Here is a 17,182-nt window from a genome sequence, read left to right on the forward strand (position 1 = left end):
TACATAGAGAAATAAATCCTAACCGATAATGCAACATAAATAATTAAGATTATACATGAGCAATATAAATGGTTAGCTCTCATTGATTTACTATAGTGAATATAGTATATGAGTCCATTGGATCATGATATTGTTAGCTTTTGCGCTGATAGGATGCATATACATAATAAAAATAGTTATTGTGATTGGTGCACTCTTGAGTGGTGTTTTTTCAGAGAAGTACTAGGTGTTACAGGTCAGATAAAGCTCCATATGGCAGCTATGGTCGGCATACAGTTGTTAAAGTTGAGTCTTTCAAATGACAGACATCAGATGATTGCTAGACTTATGCTCAACAGCCAGGGATGTTCTCCGGCTGTATACTCAGTGGATTCTGGTATATAAATTTTGTATCATATTAAGTTAGTCTCCTATGTGATTATAACTATAACTTGTACATGATCTATTCATGTAAATTGTATTTTGGCTCTCATGGATTCTACTAGGACGGATCACTCTTTTGCAGTTCCATTCCTTGTAAGATTCTAGCATAGTAAAATACACTGAAAGGATTCAAATACAAATTCCAGATCAAGATACTGTCATAATTACGCTATTGTATATGTATTTCAGTTAATCAGGTGGGGGGGGGGGGGGAGCACACATAACAACAATTGTATGTCTCTGTATAGATATTTCAATTTGATAGTATTGAAGACAATGTATAGTATAGAAAAAAAAGCATGAAGTATAATTTGTTAACTTTTGTTTAGGTTAGACAGTCATATATCAGAAGGAGACACAGTCCATATCCTCGCAGATTTTACAGACAATGTTTGTCACATCACTGACCAGTCTGGATTGCTTATTATAAATCCAGACCTTCTTCTGTCAGGAACTACAGTTGTATCCAGTGTATTTTGTATGAGAAAGTAAGATTATTTACTTCAGTGTTTGAAAATTTTTGTTTAACCTTTAGCCCGCAGGCATCAAATGATTCTAAATATGCGACCACCACATACCAATATCAGTTGGCACATCTGTAAGGTATGATCATGGTCTGCATTGTTCTCTATTCAGTCAGTACATTTTTCTTCAAGCTTTCTAAAGTAAGTTAGCTTGATTTGTTGGATTTTAAGTCATGACAACTCAATAATTTTCGAACCCACAACAGTCAGAGGAAAATGATTTAAAGTCATATTTTCTTTGTTGTAGATCAATACTGAAGGAAAAGTTTAAGGTAAGAAGTTGTTTATATTACGTGTACTACAGTACTAGAATCTGAAATGTCAAGGCTGAAGGCAATCAGAATGTTAAATTCTCAATGTCACTTGTTTCAAATTTTAATTATTATATATTTTGATATACAATGACCAAATGTTAAATGTAGATTGCACAAATAAAAACATTTTTCTTTCAAAAATCTTAGGTACTGCACCTTGATATGTCATTTCAACAACATTAAAATCTGGCCATTATTGTTAAGCATAACACCTACAAATAAAATTTCAAGAATTATTAAAAACTAGATCAGTCATGGTAAAGTAGATGTATGAATATTTTATCTTTTATTTGACAATCTTTGCTTGTTTAATGTTTTCATAAATACAACATGATGATAAACATTAAACAGGTTTGTCATCTTGACATGAAGGTAATAAGAAAGTTATCTCTCTTTACAGGGTTGTGACAGTAGAAATATACAGATGCTTTATGGAAGTATTATTCATGCTGTCTTTCAACAGGTATAGTTTATTTACTTTCTCAACCATTAGCCTGATGGTATAAAAATGATTCACCGCTAGTATAAAGGTAGGCCTTTCAGACCAGGTTCTAAACTGATGCGAGCTCATTTATTCTGATTATCTACTGTTTACACCAGAGCAAGGAAAACATGTCTTACACTCACATGTAAGACAAGTGGCATGCTTTAAATGAGATCATTCTAATGCTCCTTTTATGAATGGATTGCGTTCTTAGGATGACATCTTTGTGTTGTTACGAATGAAGTTGTAAATTCATACACTGTTTAGTGGAATCTTGTCAGAGCCTTGTTACCTCCATAAACAGTTACTCTTGTGATATACTGGTCTGTACCTGCAGCCAATATAAGATCCTTGTAGCTTTATAATAAAATCCTTAATATTTGGTACTTCCTTCTAGCCATAAGAGTTTTAAGTTAATAATATCATTAAACTGTCCACATTTTTTTCTGAGATAGTGGGATTTTACCAATCTCTTTCAAATTTTGACCAGATAATTTATTCATACAACAAATTTATACAATATTTTGTTGGATAAAAATAAGTTTCTCAGTATCTTTAAATGTCCAAAATTGTTATTTTAGGTGTTAAAGAAAAAGTTGAGCACAGCAGAAAGTATTATACAAGAATCAACCACCATTGTCAAACAACTTAGTAATCTTCTAGAAATGTAAGTAATATGGTATTTATATTCTGTTCTTTTATACCATATAACAACTTTTTTTGTTGTTGTTTTTAGCTCACCTGAGCATATGCTCAGGGTGAGCTATTAGGATCACTCTTCGTCCGTCGTATGTCGTACGTCGTCCGTTGTCCGTTCACACTTTTCAAACGACATCTCCTCTGAAACCATAAGGCAGATCATAATGAAACTTCACAGGGATGTTCCTTGTGTGAAGCCTTAACAAAGTTGCTCAAAGAATTCCATTCCATGCAGAACTCTGGTTGCCATGGCAACCAAAAGAAAAAACTTTAAACATCTTCTTCTAAAGAACCCAAAGAGCTAGAGCTTAGATATTTGGCATGAAACATCTTCTAGTGAGTATCTACCAAGATTGTTCAAATAAAATCCCTGGGGTCAAAATTGGCCCCGCCCCAGGGGGTCATTGATTTTCCCTATATGCATATAGTAAAAACTTAAAAAAATCTTCTTTTAAAGAACCCAAAGAGCTAGAGCTAAGATATTAAGCATGAAACATCTTCTAATGAGTGTCTACCAAGATTGTTCAAATAAAAGCCCTGGGGTCAAAATTGGCCCCGCCCCAGGGGGTCATTGATTTTCCCTATATGCATATAGTAAAAACTTAAAAAAATCTTCTTTTAAAGAACCCAAAGAGCTAGAGCTAAGATATTAAGCATGAAACATCTTCTAATGAGTGTCTACCAAGATTGTTCAAATAAAAGCCCTGGGGTCAAAATTGGCCCCGCCCCAGGGGGTCATTGATTTTCCCTATATGCATATAGTAAAAACTTAAAAAATCTTCTTCTAAAAAACCCAAAGAGCTAGAGCTTAGATATTTGGCATGAAACATGTTCTAATTGATGTCTACCAAGTTTGTTCAAATAAAAGCCCTGGGGTCAAAATTGGCCCCGCCCCAGGGGGTCATTGATTTTCCCTACATGCATATACATGTAGTAAAAACTGAAAAAATCTTCTTCTAAAAAACCCAAAGAGCTAGAGCTTAGATATTTGGCATGAAACTTATTCTAATGGGTGTCTACCAAGATTGTTCAAATAAAAGCCCTGGGGTCAAAATTGGCCCGCCCCAGGGGGTCATTGATTTTCCCTTTATGCATATAGTAAAAACTTAAAAAATTCTTCTTTTAAAGAACCCAAAGAGCTAGAGCTAAGATATTAAGCATGAAACATCTTCTAATGAGTGTCTACCAAGATTGTTCAAATAAAAGCCCTGGGGTCAAAATTGGCCCCGCCCCATTGATTTTCCCTATATGCATTTAGTAAAAACTTAAAAAATCTTCTTCTAAAAAACCCAAATAGCTAGAGCTTAGATATTTGGCATGAAACATGTTCTAATTGATGTCTACCAAGTTTGTTCAAATAAAAGCCCTGGGGTCAAAATTGGCCCCACCCCAGGGGGTCATTGATTTTCCCTACATGCATATACATGTAGTAAAAACTTAAAAAATCTTCTTCTAAAAAACCCAAAGAGCTAGAGCTTAGATATTTGGCATGAAACTTATTCTAATGGGTGTCTACCAAGATTGTTCAAATAAAAGCCCTGGGGTCAAAATTGGCCCGCCCCAGGGGGTCATTGATTTTCCCTTTATGCATATAGTAAAAACTTAAAAAATTCTTCTTTTAAAGAACCCAAAGAGCTAGAGCTAAGATATTAAGCATGAAACATCTTCTAATGAGTGTCTACCAAGATTGTTCAAATAAAAGCCCTGGGGTCAAAATTGGCCCCGCCCCATTGATTTTCCCTATATGCATTTAGTAAAAACTTAAAAAATCTTCTTCTAAAAAACCCAAAGAGCTAGAGCTTAGATATTTGGCACGAAACATGTTCTAATTAATGTCTACCAAGTTTGTTCAAATAAAAGCCCTGGGGTCAAAATTGACCCCGCCCGGGCTGACATTGATTTTCCTTATATGTGTATAGCAAAAACTTAAAAGTCTTCTTTGAAAAAACCCGAATAGCTAGAGTTTAGATATTAAGCATGAAACATTTTCTAGTAAGTGTCTACAAAGATTGTTCAAATTAAAGCCCTTGGGTCATTGTTTTTAACTATATGTGTAAAGAAAAAAACTTGACCAGCTAGACCTTAGATGTTAAGCATGAAATATCTTCTAATGGGTGTCTACCAAGTTTGTTCAAATAAAAGCCCTGGGGTTTAAACTGGCCCCGCTCCGGGGGCCTATATACAGGTGAACGACTTCAGGGCCATCATGGCCCTCTTGTTTAAAGAAAATTTCACTGCCACCCTGTGTAAGTATAATATAATGCTCATAGGCCTTGGGTTGAAAGTTGCAATTTGACATAATGATGTTTATCAGTTCAACAGGAAAACAGTATTTCACTTCTGATTGAGTGACACACCAACAATTTATATTGTACAAATAACTTTGCAGTTTTACAAGCACCTCTCTGTGCATTATTTCTGGCGCATGTAGTTAAATTTGTATTAAACCATCTGTAAGCTAGCTGGATAACTTCATCATATGAGAGATTCCAAAATCCTTTATGTAGAGGATTTAAACCTACAGCACAGATGGGTAAGTGCTTTAAAGACAGCTACCTTAACTATGGAGGTCCTACATCATTGAGATGTATAGAAACCTGATTGTGAAACATGTTCTTGCAACTGATATGTGTCACTTTGAAGTCAACAAAATCTGATGTCAAATGTGGAAGCATGGTTTTGACCCAAGTAAGGCTTGAATCCACCATTTTAGAAAGGCAGACACCAATATTATCAGACTGTTGCTGCCCTCAGATCTATGTTTTTATCTATAAAATTAATGTATATATATCTGCCATTTTAGGTATGCTAATCAAGTAACAGAGGAGAAGGTTATGGAGGAGATAAAGAATTACATACCTCAAATGATCTCATGGCTCACACAATATACTAGATTTGGGAGTAGCTTCACTGCCAAAAAACAGAGGTATTTTTTTATGTGATTAATCTTTGATGGGTCTTAACATCCCAAATTTTGTTAATGTCATTTGACAGCATTTCTGGTAGAGAAACAACGAGGATGCACTTCCATGCATTATTTCTAGACCAGCATTATAACTCAAAGCATGACGCTCAAAGTTGAAAAATTAGTGCATTTTTACACATCCAGACTTTTACTTCACCATAGATTTACAGTTTCTCTTATAATTTGGCCTCATTATAAAAGAGTTCCACATGCAAGTATCAGAACTGCAACTCAAAGCCCTTTGGTATCTGGATATCATGTGATCACATTAAGTAATTCACAGCTAAAGTGCACAGTTATATAATTATGAAGGCTGTATACCCAAGTTATTCATTATGAGTATCAGAATGTTTAATTTAATTTTCTAAGTAAAAGTTAAAGTGTTCATAGTGAATAAGTTGAACTTTGTCAGTATAGAATAATGAGCTAATTCTGCTTCAGAATCTTGATGTCACATGTGACAGCATATTTTATGTCAATGTTCCATGCTTGTATCATAAAATAACATGATTCGTTCTTGTCTTAACAAAGAAATAATAGATGCACATCAATATATAATCAGTGTTTATGATGGTAACCACTGATTGTTGAAATGAAGTAATGCATGTTGTAATATATTTATGATTTTATTGATTCCAGTGACTCAGACATACTTGTAACCAAAGTTTGTGATATAGAAGAAAACATGTGGTCTCCAAGGTAAGCATTATTTGTTCAGTATTTCAACCCTTAACCTATATGAACCATACTTGATAAGCTTTTGCCACCAGTATAGAGCCTGGCTAGCCTGCTTGTCTGTTTGGTGGCTATTTTTTTTAAAATTTGATAAGGGCAAATTTGTTACACAAATTCTGCAGGTAATGTTTTTAAAAAAAAGACTTAGACTTGTATTGTACTGACTGACAGTCAATCTAAACAGTGTTCATGTATTTGATACCTATACTTACCTGTTTCCCCACAAGTTGTTGTTAACTTCTCCACATTAATCATTTAAAAACAAATTGCATGAAATATGAATGTGTCAGTTTTTTTATACAGAGTTGTTTTACTTTTGCAACAGTACACCAAATGACTGCTTCTGATTTGAACTAAATGGCCAAAAGCAACTTAACCACTTGAAACTGCACATGTGTCTCCAGAAAAATAATACTGGTCACAGAATAAAAACCATAGAGCTATTCATCTAAAATTTTTATTTCCTTTCAGATTTGGTATTAAAGGAAAGATTGATCTCACAGTTGAAGTTAAAATTAAAGTAAGCATTGCATAACACTTTACGATTTGCATAATTTAAAACACAATTGATATGGAAAGCAAAAGTCAAGGTAACTAGAACATGATTTATTGTAGGGCAATTGTTGAAGGTCACTGACCGTAGCCACTTAACAATGGAGTTCTTTGTCACTTGAGTTTATGGGATTTGTTCCATTTTACATCTCACAAACACAGTTAAGGTCATATGGTGAATTTCTTGATTAACTGGTGGAAGAATACCTCAGGTGCCCCCTTTGTGCATTATCTGACCTGCAAGTTGACTGGATAGCTTCTACACAATAAAGAATCCAAAGTCTCTGACGGGATTCAAACCAATACGGTAAGGGTCAATTACTTGAAGTCAATGACCTTAAACACTAAATAGAAAAGAATTTTTATGAAGCATTGTGGCTTAAAAGTTGTAAGAGTTTAAAATTGAAATGTAAGTTATTTTGTTTATTTATAATTATCTACAAGAAGGTGTTGTGACCCATGATATCTGATACAAATACCAATCATTTACATGAATATATATAATTGTCAGAACGAGCCAGGTACAACCATGCTGCCATTAGAATTGAAGACTGGTAGAACTTCCTACTCTGTGGAACATAAAGGCCAGGTTTGTCAAATGTTTTTATTTCAAAATTTAATTTTGTAATGAATTCATATCAGACTTGCTTGTATAAAATGATTTCCCTAGATGTGATTGTGTAAAAGTAATGTTTTAGTGATTTGTAACTCTGCACCTCCACATCATACTGAGAGCTGTAGGAAATACCAGGGGAAATGATCTGTGTTTTTACTTTGCCCTGCTGCTTTATCCCAAGTGTTTTTACCTCACCACATGTACTTGTTTTATTGATACACCAAAATGACCTGAGATTTAGCCTTACCAAAATTGCTAGGTTTTCCTATCTGGTTGCCCCCCAGAGGGCAAAGATTAAGTTTTCCTGGTCACTTAGTCGTTTGCTAGTTATTTCCTATGGTTGAGGAAGATTATAAATGATTAATTTACTATAGAATGCGAAAATAGCAGGTAAATACAGAATGGTTCTGCTGAACTTTGAGTTGAAGGCCTTACAAATGCAGAAAATAATATGACCAGAACATTAAGACAGGTCATTATGACCATTTGAACATGCTCAGTTTGTTATAATGTGTTGCCTTAATAAACCAGTATATCCCTTCTTTGAAAAATTGAAAATTTCAATGGTAATTTTTTAAGGACGTCTTGAATCTTGAAAAAAGAAAATATACATGCTATTTGAATCTGCTGAACTTTGACATTACAAGTTTGAAACACCAGTAGGTTTGTCTAAATAACTTCTGTTTAATTGCTTGTTTCTGCCACTGACTTTAATGTGATAAATGAGAGCTGTTCATTTAGACTCTACTTTTAGTACTACTTTTGTTATTGACATTATGCAATTAACAGAATATTTTCATAGGTGACCCTTTACTCTATGATGTGTGGAGATCGGAGAAAAGATCCAAAGAAAGGCATGCTGCTGTATCTAAAAGAACCCAGTATGAAAATTATACCTGCTGATCACTTACACCAAAAAGGTTTCTATTTTATTTACTATTCACTTATAATACAAATAATCTAGGCTACATGGTTGTTAACTAGGCTTCATGGTTGTAAACTAGGCTTCATGGTTGTTAACTAGGCTTCATGGTTGTAAACTAGGCTTCATGGTTGTTAACTAGGCTTCATGGTTGTTAACTAGGCTTCATGGTTGTTTACTAGGCTTCATGGTTGTAAACTAGGCTTCATGGTTGTAAACTAGGCTTCATGGTTTGTAAACTAGGCTTCATGGTTGTAAACTAGCCTTCATGGTTGTCAACTAGGCTTCATGGTTGTTAACTAGCCTTCATGGTTATAAACTAGGCTTCATGGTTGTTTACTAGGCTTCATGGTTGTTAACTAGCCTTCATGGTTATAAACTAGGCTTCATGGTTGTTTACTAGGCTTCATGGTCGTTAACTAGCCTTCATGGTTGTTAACTAGGCTTCATGGTATTTAACTAGGCTTCATGGTTGTAAACTAGCCTTCATGGTTGTAAACTAGGCTTCATGGTTGTAAACTAGGCTTCATGGTTGTTAACTATAGTCTGTCCCATCAAATTTGAACATTCCATTTTTTATTTAATATAATAGTAAAATCATTTAAATTAATGTCATGTTAACCCTGACGTCAATATCTCTAGGCATGTTTTTCATTTTTTTCATAAAGTCACGAATGTTGTCAAAATGCTAAAATTATATTTTTTCCCGTTGACTTACGTTGTAACCTGACGTGACGTCCATTTCAAAATGGCGGCGCCCATATAGACGTCATTTAGGGTTCGTCTCACAATTAGTGTGAAATATACTCGGTAATTATAAAAAAATATTATCCTTATTCACTTACTGGTCAATAGCTAAAGGTTATCATTAAATGAAAAATGACAACAAAGTTGGAGTCAAAAAGGCAATTTTACTAGCAAACCATTATTTAAAATAATCAAAATCATTTGAAGTGAAAATATCAGTAAGGTTTATAAATTCTAACACACAAAGATTTAATTAGTTACCATGATACAATGTCGTATTTCATATTTTTTTAAGAAAGTGATTTGATTATAGCTTTTCAATCAAGCGCGTATCTTGAATACCGCAACGCGTCGTAGGGGAGCGGGAATACCAGCTAGAAGACTATAAAAATGGTTCTTCGTTAATCAATGTTTAATTTAAATAATTCTGTAGTTGTCTGAATTCTGTCCATTAGTGTGCATCACGTCTATTCAAAAATTAATAAATTGACCACGTTCGATGGGATACAAAAATATGTTACCCTTCTTATTTCGGGTGCGATGTTCGTGCGCTAAAACTTTCCGTAGGTTTCAACTTTCACAAAAAAACGCCAACAAATACTACATTATCATGCAAATCTGACAAAAAAATATTAAGAAAACTGATTCACTATACGTTCAGCATTGGTTTGCTTGTTACCACAGTGTCTACTTTAACTAACTCTGTCGCTAACGGGAGAACACAGACTCACGTTCGGGGAAGATGTAAATTATAAGAATATAATATCATGCTTTCTAATTTAAGCAATCACACGTAGGCCAATTCACTTTAAGCTCGTTAATACATGTTTAACTTTCCGTCTCGCAATTCAACAAAATGTCCAGAAATACCGGCAGTGATTTGATATTATTAAGAGAAAGTTTGAATCGGAGTGTTCAATAAGCGACAATAAGTGTATTTTTTTGTAGACACAAAATGTTACATTATATGTTAGTGTTCATCCGTGCTGTTCTACAGAAATTAGATACTTTGACGGGAGCTATAGCGACAGGAGAATGTTTCTAATTTCTATAGAACAGCTAAAGATGAACACTAACATATTAATTTAGTGTCAAGCTTTATTTGGCCCTTGATTACGTCACTACACGGTACTATGAAGCACTATGAAAAATAGAAGTCGACTATGAACGGATTTCAATATAGTATCGACTTTTTTTCTTCTATGAAAATTAACACACATAATTTTTAGCTCGACTATACGAAGTATATGGAGAGCTGTCCTACTCGCCCCGGCGTCGGCGTCCGCGTCCAGATTTTAGATTAAAGTTTTGGTGCAGTAAAATATTTTTCACTATAACTTTGTCATTTCTTAAGGTATCAACTTCAAACTTCAAATATATGTTCCTTATCATCAACCACATCTTATGTGACAAGGTTCATAACTCTAGCACCAATATTTTCAGATTTATCTCCCCTTGAACTTAGAATTTTCCTTAAAAAATACTATTTTTTACTGTTACTTCTTTATTTCTTAAGGGATCAACCTCATACTTCAAATATATGTACCTTATCAACATTCTCATCTTATGGGACAAGGTTCATAACTCTAGCACCAATATTTTCAGATTTATCTCCCCTTGAACTTAGAATTTTCCTCAAAAAATGCTATTTCTTACTGTTACTTCTTTATTTCTTAAGGGATCAACCTCATACTTCAAATATATTTACGTTATCATCATCCCCATCTTATGTGACAAGGTTCATAACTCTAGCACCAATATTTTCAGATTTATCTCCCTTTGAACTTAGAATTTTCCATAAAAAATATTATTTTTTACTGTTACTTATTTATTTCTAAAGGGATCAACTTCATACTTCAAATATATTTACGTTATCATCATCCACATCTTATGTGACAAGGTTTATAACTCTAGCACCAATATTGCAAGAATTATCTCCCCATAAACTTAGATTTTTTACTAGAAAAATGTTATTTTTTATTATAACTTTTTTATTTTTAAAGGTATCTACCTCAAACTTCAAATACTTATTCCTTATCATCAATTACATTTTATGTGACAATGTTCATAACTCTTGAAGCAATATTTACAGATTTATCTCTCTTTGAACTTAGGATTTTCTTTAAGAAATACAATAACTTCTTTACTTTTTAAGGTATCTACTTCAAACTTCAAACATATATTTCTTATCATTACACAAATGTTGTGTGACAAGGTCCATAACTCTAGCATGACTATTTCTAGAATTATTCCCCTTGATCTTGGAATTTATGTTAACAAATGTTATTTTTTTACTATAACTTAATACATTATTATACATAATTGATTTTTCTTTCATAGTTTTGTCCTCCTTACTGCGTCCAGTATTTTATTAGTCGAGCTTCGCTGTCTCCTGTGACAGCTCTTGTTAAGAAATACAGCGTTTTCATTGGATGACAAATAAAGCTGGACACTAAATAATTATTTTGTTTATATGAAGGTAGATCGAGTCAAAGAGAAACATCGAGTGACGTTCTCAATAATTTTAGCCTTCCTTAAATTTGAAAATATTCAGTGTTTTACAAAAACAATAGATCTAAAATCTAGCATATTTTTCGCAGGAGAAAAATACCACGTATTGTATATTTTGTAGCTAAAAGAGTAAGATTTACAGAAGTCTTGAATAACGATAAATATGTAGGGAAACTATTTCTGAGAAATATAAAAAATGTTCAAAAACATAAAATCAAAACAAATTTTATATGTAGTTAATGAAAGAAGTATTGTACTGTTGAAGATTCATGTCATTTTAAGTGTGTTTAAAATTATTTTTAAATGTTAGAAATCTATCAAAAGTTTTATATTATTAATATATGAATTGAACGTGGAATTTGCAAAATCTGGGTTTACAAAAATTATTTTAAATGCCATCAAGACAAATTTATCTCAACGCTTAAAATTATCTGTTTGAGGTTACATATGCCTAACCGCCCTCTGTCAATGCCGCAACTGTAATCATCCATAAAAAGCGCGAGGCATTTTTGTTTCGTCATATATTTCGTCAATTGTTGTTGACGTAATAATTTTTTATGCCACCGCAGCATCTGCGATGCGGTGGCATATAGCGATTCACCTGTGTGTGTGTGTGTTTGTGTGTGTGTTTGTGTGTGTGTTATATAGATTATAGAGTGAACTTAAAAAATCTTCTTGTGAAAAACCACTAGTCCAATTTCAACCAAACTTGGCAGGATTGTTCCTTGGGTGAAGGGCTTCCAAAGTTGTTCAAAGAATTTCATTCCATGCAGAAATCTGGTTGCCATGGCAACCAAAAGGAATTATAAGAATAAATTTAAAAAATCTTCTTGTAAAAACCCAAAAGGCCTAGAGCTTAGATATTTTGCATAAGGCATCGTCTGGTAGACCCTTACCAAGATTGTTCAAATTATAGCCCTTGGGTCAAAATCGGCCCCGCCCCGGGGTCATTGATTTTCACTATATGTACATATAGTAAAAACTTAAAACACCTTCTTGTAAAGACCCAAAAGGCCTAGAGCTTATATATTTTGCATTAACATTGTCTGGTAAACCTCTACCCAGATTGTTCAAATCATAGCCCTGGGGTCAAAATCGGCCCCGCCCGGAGGTCATTGGTTTTCCTTATATGTATATAGTAAAAACTTATAGTAAAAACTTCAAAAAAAATTCTTCTAGCAATTGACAAATGCTAGAGGTTAGATATTTTGCTTGAAACATTGTGTAGTAAACCTCTAGCAAGATTGTTCAAATTATAGCCCTGGGGTCAAAATTGCCCCCACCCTTGGGGTCATTGATTTCAATATATACATATAGTAAAAAATAAATAAATCTTATTGTCTGAAGGTACAAGGCTTAGAGCTTTAATATTTGTTAAATAATATCATCTAAAGGTACTCTACAAAGTTATTCAAAATTTGCCTCTTGTGTCAAAATTAGCTCCGCCCCCGGTGGCCATAGGTTTTCCTTATATGTATATAGTAAAAACTTAAAAATCATCTTCTCTAAATTTACAAAGGCTAGAGTTAAGATATTTTGCATGAAACATTGTGTAGTGAACCTCTTGCAAGATTGTTCAAATTATAGCCCTGGGGTCAAAATTGGCCCCACCCCTGGGGTCATTGATTTTCATTATGTACATATAGTGAAAAAATGAAAAATATTTTTGTCTGAAAGTACAAGGCATAGAGCTTTGATGTTTGATATATAATATCATTTATAGGTCCTCTACCAAAGTTGTTCAAAATTTTCCCCTGGTGTCAAAATTGGCCCTGCCCGGGGGCAGTGATTCTCATTATGTACACATAGTAAAAACAGAAATAAAACAAATGTTTTCTGAATGGGAGAAAGCTATAGCTTAGATATTTGACTTGAAATGTTATTTGGTGGACCTGTATCAAAATTGTTTTGAATTAAACCCTTGGGTCAAAATTATGCCTTGCCCAAGGGGACAGTGACCTACTTTCTTGTCCTTTGATGTACAGCAATGACATTTTGACCACGTGCACAGTTTTAGTTGTAAAATTGAACTTTGATATCAGGTGACCTAGATTTTGATGATGTGACCTACTTTCTTGTCCTTTGATGTACAGCTATGAAATTTGAACCATGCGGTGGCATAGCATTTTTCTCAAATGCAATCTTGTTTTTCGTCAGGAATCCATAAGCATTTTGATGTAGACAACTAAAATTTATGGGCCGTTCTTGAATTATGGATTTGGAACATGCTGAATTATGATGTGTTTCATTTGCATATTTCATTTGCTAACCCAGATAACTCCACAAATTGAAGAATGTTTTAATAATGAGACGGATTATCAGTTTAAAAAATCTGGATCATCAAAAGTGTAGGAGTCATGACTCATGTCATTAAGGATTTTTGAAGTCAAAAAGTGGGATCTACGGAACTGGATAGAAACTGGCAATGAAGGAATCTTCATATGCGAATTTGTCGTGACGTTTATAAAGTTAATCGGATTCTATTAAGTAAGTGCAATTTCTAGATCTACTCCATGTGACTCGGTGTTCTTGTTGCTTATTTTTCATTTTTTAAAGTTTTCCATCATGCATTGCAACTAAACCGTTACATCTTGTAGATCCAGCTTTGTAAAATAATCATGAAACGACCCCGAGAACCTCATGTATATATTAGAAACATGACACGTGCTTTCTCCCGTTCATCTTCAAATGAATAGTACTTCGGCAATGGCTACGGAAAATAAACAACAGAGATTTTCCATAGAGAAATCAAAATTTGCTTTCACAAGAAAAGTAGACACTTTAGAGTAAAATCCTGAAAAATCTCGAGGGTGACTTTTTTTTAGTTTACAAAAATGTTTTACTTTTTATTCAACATCGTTTTGTTAATTCATACCAGGCAAAAGTTCATTTCCATTTTTAATGGGACAGACTATAGGCTTCATGATTGTTAACTATCGCAATATTTTATGATTAGGATTCAGGTTGATATGGACTTAATTTTGTGAGCAATTGCCTTAAGTGTTTAAGCAGATGATTTATTTGTGACTTGATAAACTACATGTAGCAGTACTTGTTGATTACCATATGCTTGAAGATACTAAATTTAAAAAAAAATGTTATTTTTACAATGTAAGAGGACTAATCATTAATAGTGAAGAAAAAAGGGTTTCCGGTTTGAATTGTGTACATATTTTTCACCCTGTATCAGTTAACATTTGATGTCTAGCAGGGGATCCTGATTAATTTGCTGATTTGATTTTGAAGTTGATTTTGAAGTGTAGTTGCTTCCCTAGAGTAATTTGAGGACAGATTTCATATAAAATGAGGGAATATGTCACAGAAGAGAACTGATTATCTATATGGGAAAAAATATATACATGTATAAGTGACCAAGTAAATCAGTTGGTAGTGTTACAGAATAGTTTTTCTATGGGTACTGGGTGCAAGTCTGAGTTAGACTAAATACTTCCCACCGAGTGACATTTATGTAAGATTGTTCTTTTACTTCACCATGTTAAAGCTTTGCAATAATGTTGACTTGTGTAAGCTACAAGTATGCATCCTAGTGGCCAGCATAGATTTAAATCTTCTAAAGCCCGGATTTAAATACAGGTTGTTAACCTTATCCCTAGATCCTTTAGATGCTTGTTACAATGACTTGTTTAAGCTGCTAGTATAGAGCCAGGCCAGCCAGCACCAACATTTAGTATCACCTTATTGTTGTAATGAATAGGTTGAAATTTAAACAAGGGCAAGAGTATCATACAAACTTAACATGGTAAAGGTTAACCAAAGGAAAAGAGATAAAAGTTATTATTCAACTTATATTGAAAGGTTTGTTAATTTCAATTTTATAGTAAAGTTTTCATCCCGGAACACTTACTGACTTTCATAATGTAAATGTTTTCTTTGTATTCAGGTCTGATTCAGTTGCGTAATGAAATGGCGTATTACATATCTAGACAAGTGATAAAATCAACAGAAGACAGTGAGCCGAAAACATTTACTCTTGGCAGGTTGCCAGATCCCATTTCAAATATCCGAGCCTGTCAGAAATGTCCTCAACTAATAAATTGCTCCATTTATCAGAGGTATACTTAGTTAAATCAATATGGATTAAAAACTAACTAATTTCAAAATAAAGACTTTTCTGTAACATGCTATCATTTAACAGTTTTCATAATGCCTGTTTTAGTACATTTTTGCCATGTGAGGTTGTTAAGGTAGGAATTGAGAGATTGGCCCCGCCCGGGGGTCATTGATTTTCCTTATTTGTATATAGTAAAAAACTTAAAAAATCATCTTTTAAAAAACCCAAATAGCTAGAGCTTAGATATTAAGCATGAAACATCCTCTAGTGGTTGTCTACCAAGTTTCTTCAAATAAAACCCCTGGGGTAAAAATTGGCTCTGCCCCAGGGGGTCATTGATTTTTCTTATTTGTATATAGTAAAAACTTAAAAAATCCTCTTTTAAAAAATCAAAATAGCTAGAGCTTAGATATTAAGCATGAAACATCCTCTAGTGGTTGTCTACCAAGTTTGTTCAAATAAAAGCCCTGGGGTCAAAACTGGCCCTGCCCCATGGAGTCATTGTTTTTCCCTTTTTTGATAAAAACTTAAAAAAAATTCTGTAAAAAAACCCCAAAGAGATAGAGCTAAGATATTTAACATGAAACATCTTCTAATGGGTGTCTACCAAGTTTGTTCAAATAAGAGCCCTTTGGTTAAAATTTGCCCCGCCCCAGGAGGTCATTGATTTTCCTTATATGTGTATATTAAAAACTTAAAAGATCTTATAAAAAACCCAAAGAGCTAGAGTTTAAATACTAAGCATGAAATATCTTCTAGTGAGTGTCTACCAGGTTTGTTCAAATACAAGCCCTGGAGTCAAAATTGGCCCCTCCGAGGGGTGGGGGTCATTGTTTTTCCTTATATGTATATAGTAAAAACTTAAAAAATCTTCTTATTAAAACCCCAAAGAGCTAGAGCTTAGACTGTTATTTATCATGAAACGTCTTCTAATGGGTGTCTACCAAGTTTGTTCAAATAAAAGCCTCTGGTTTAAAATTGGCCTTGGTCCAGGGGCCTATATACAGGTGAGCAATTTCAGGGCCATCATGGCCCTCTTGTTTTCGTTTTTTTGTTTTTTCAATTTTTTGTTTTTTGCTTTTATAGAAAAGTAGAAGGAAGACAAAGTGATTCTAGTGGAATGTCGGGATTGGTTGATGAAACTTTGGGACATTTAACTTCGGATCACATGACATATTTCATCCAATGGTGTCTCATGTTAGATTTAGAATCTCAACTTGGCCAATCAAAGAAGACGTTAGCAGATATATGGTGCAAAAGCTCGGTAAAACGGTATGACTTTTTAAGTAAAAATACATATAGGATTATTTCTTACATGCATTCTTCCATAAAAAATGTTTAAGTTTTTGTTCATCAGATTGAATTTTAATGAAAAAATCTGTAATGTTATAGGCTGGTCCTGCGATACAGGAATATATTTTGATATGAACACTACTTGGGGAAACTATATTAAACAAGCACCCTGGCAAATTTAATACGAGTTTTCAAGATGTGTGCAAGTCAAAATATATCCTGTTTTAAATAGAACAATGTTAAAGGAGTATGAAGTTCTACCAGACTTTCAATGTTAAATGAATAATTTAAACAATTTCCAAATTATATTGATGCAAAATATGGA

The 17,182-nt window shown here is 33.6% G+C and overlaps 1 protein-coding gene across 1 annotated transcript; it reads left to right on the plus strand.

The window, feature by feature from the left end:
• The first annotated feature begins 344 nt into the window (after positions 1-344).
• Positions 345-17,040, plus strand: LOC132716343 (DNA replication ATP-dependent helicase/nuclease DNA2-like). Its single transcript, XM_060699602.1, has 12 exons — positions 345-376; positions 753-911; positions 1,195-1,219; positions 1,662-1,724; positions 2,327-2,412; positions 5,248-5,370; positions 6,049-6,108; positions 6,616-6,664; positions 7,208-7,285; positions 8,115-8,232; positions 15,394-15,565; positions 16,651-17,040. The coding sequence occupies exons 1-12, from the start codon at positions 345-347 to the stop codon at positions 16,904-16,906; spliced, it is 1,221 nt and encodes a 406-aa protein (XP_060555585.1). The 3' UTR covers positions 16,907-17,040.
• Positions 17,041-17,182: the final 142 nt, after the last annotated feature.

The sequence above is a fragment of the Ruditapes philippinarum genome, unplaced genomic scaffold (genome assembly GCF_026571515.1).
Source record: "Ruditapes philippinarum isolate M1 unplaced genomic scaffold, ASM2657151v2 ctg81_1_1_1_1, whole genome shotgun sequence".
NCBI classification, from domain to species: Eukaryota; Metazoa; Mollusca; class Bivalvia; order Venerida; family Veneridae; genus Ruditapes; species Ruditapes philippinarum.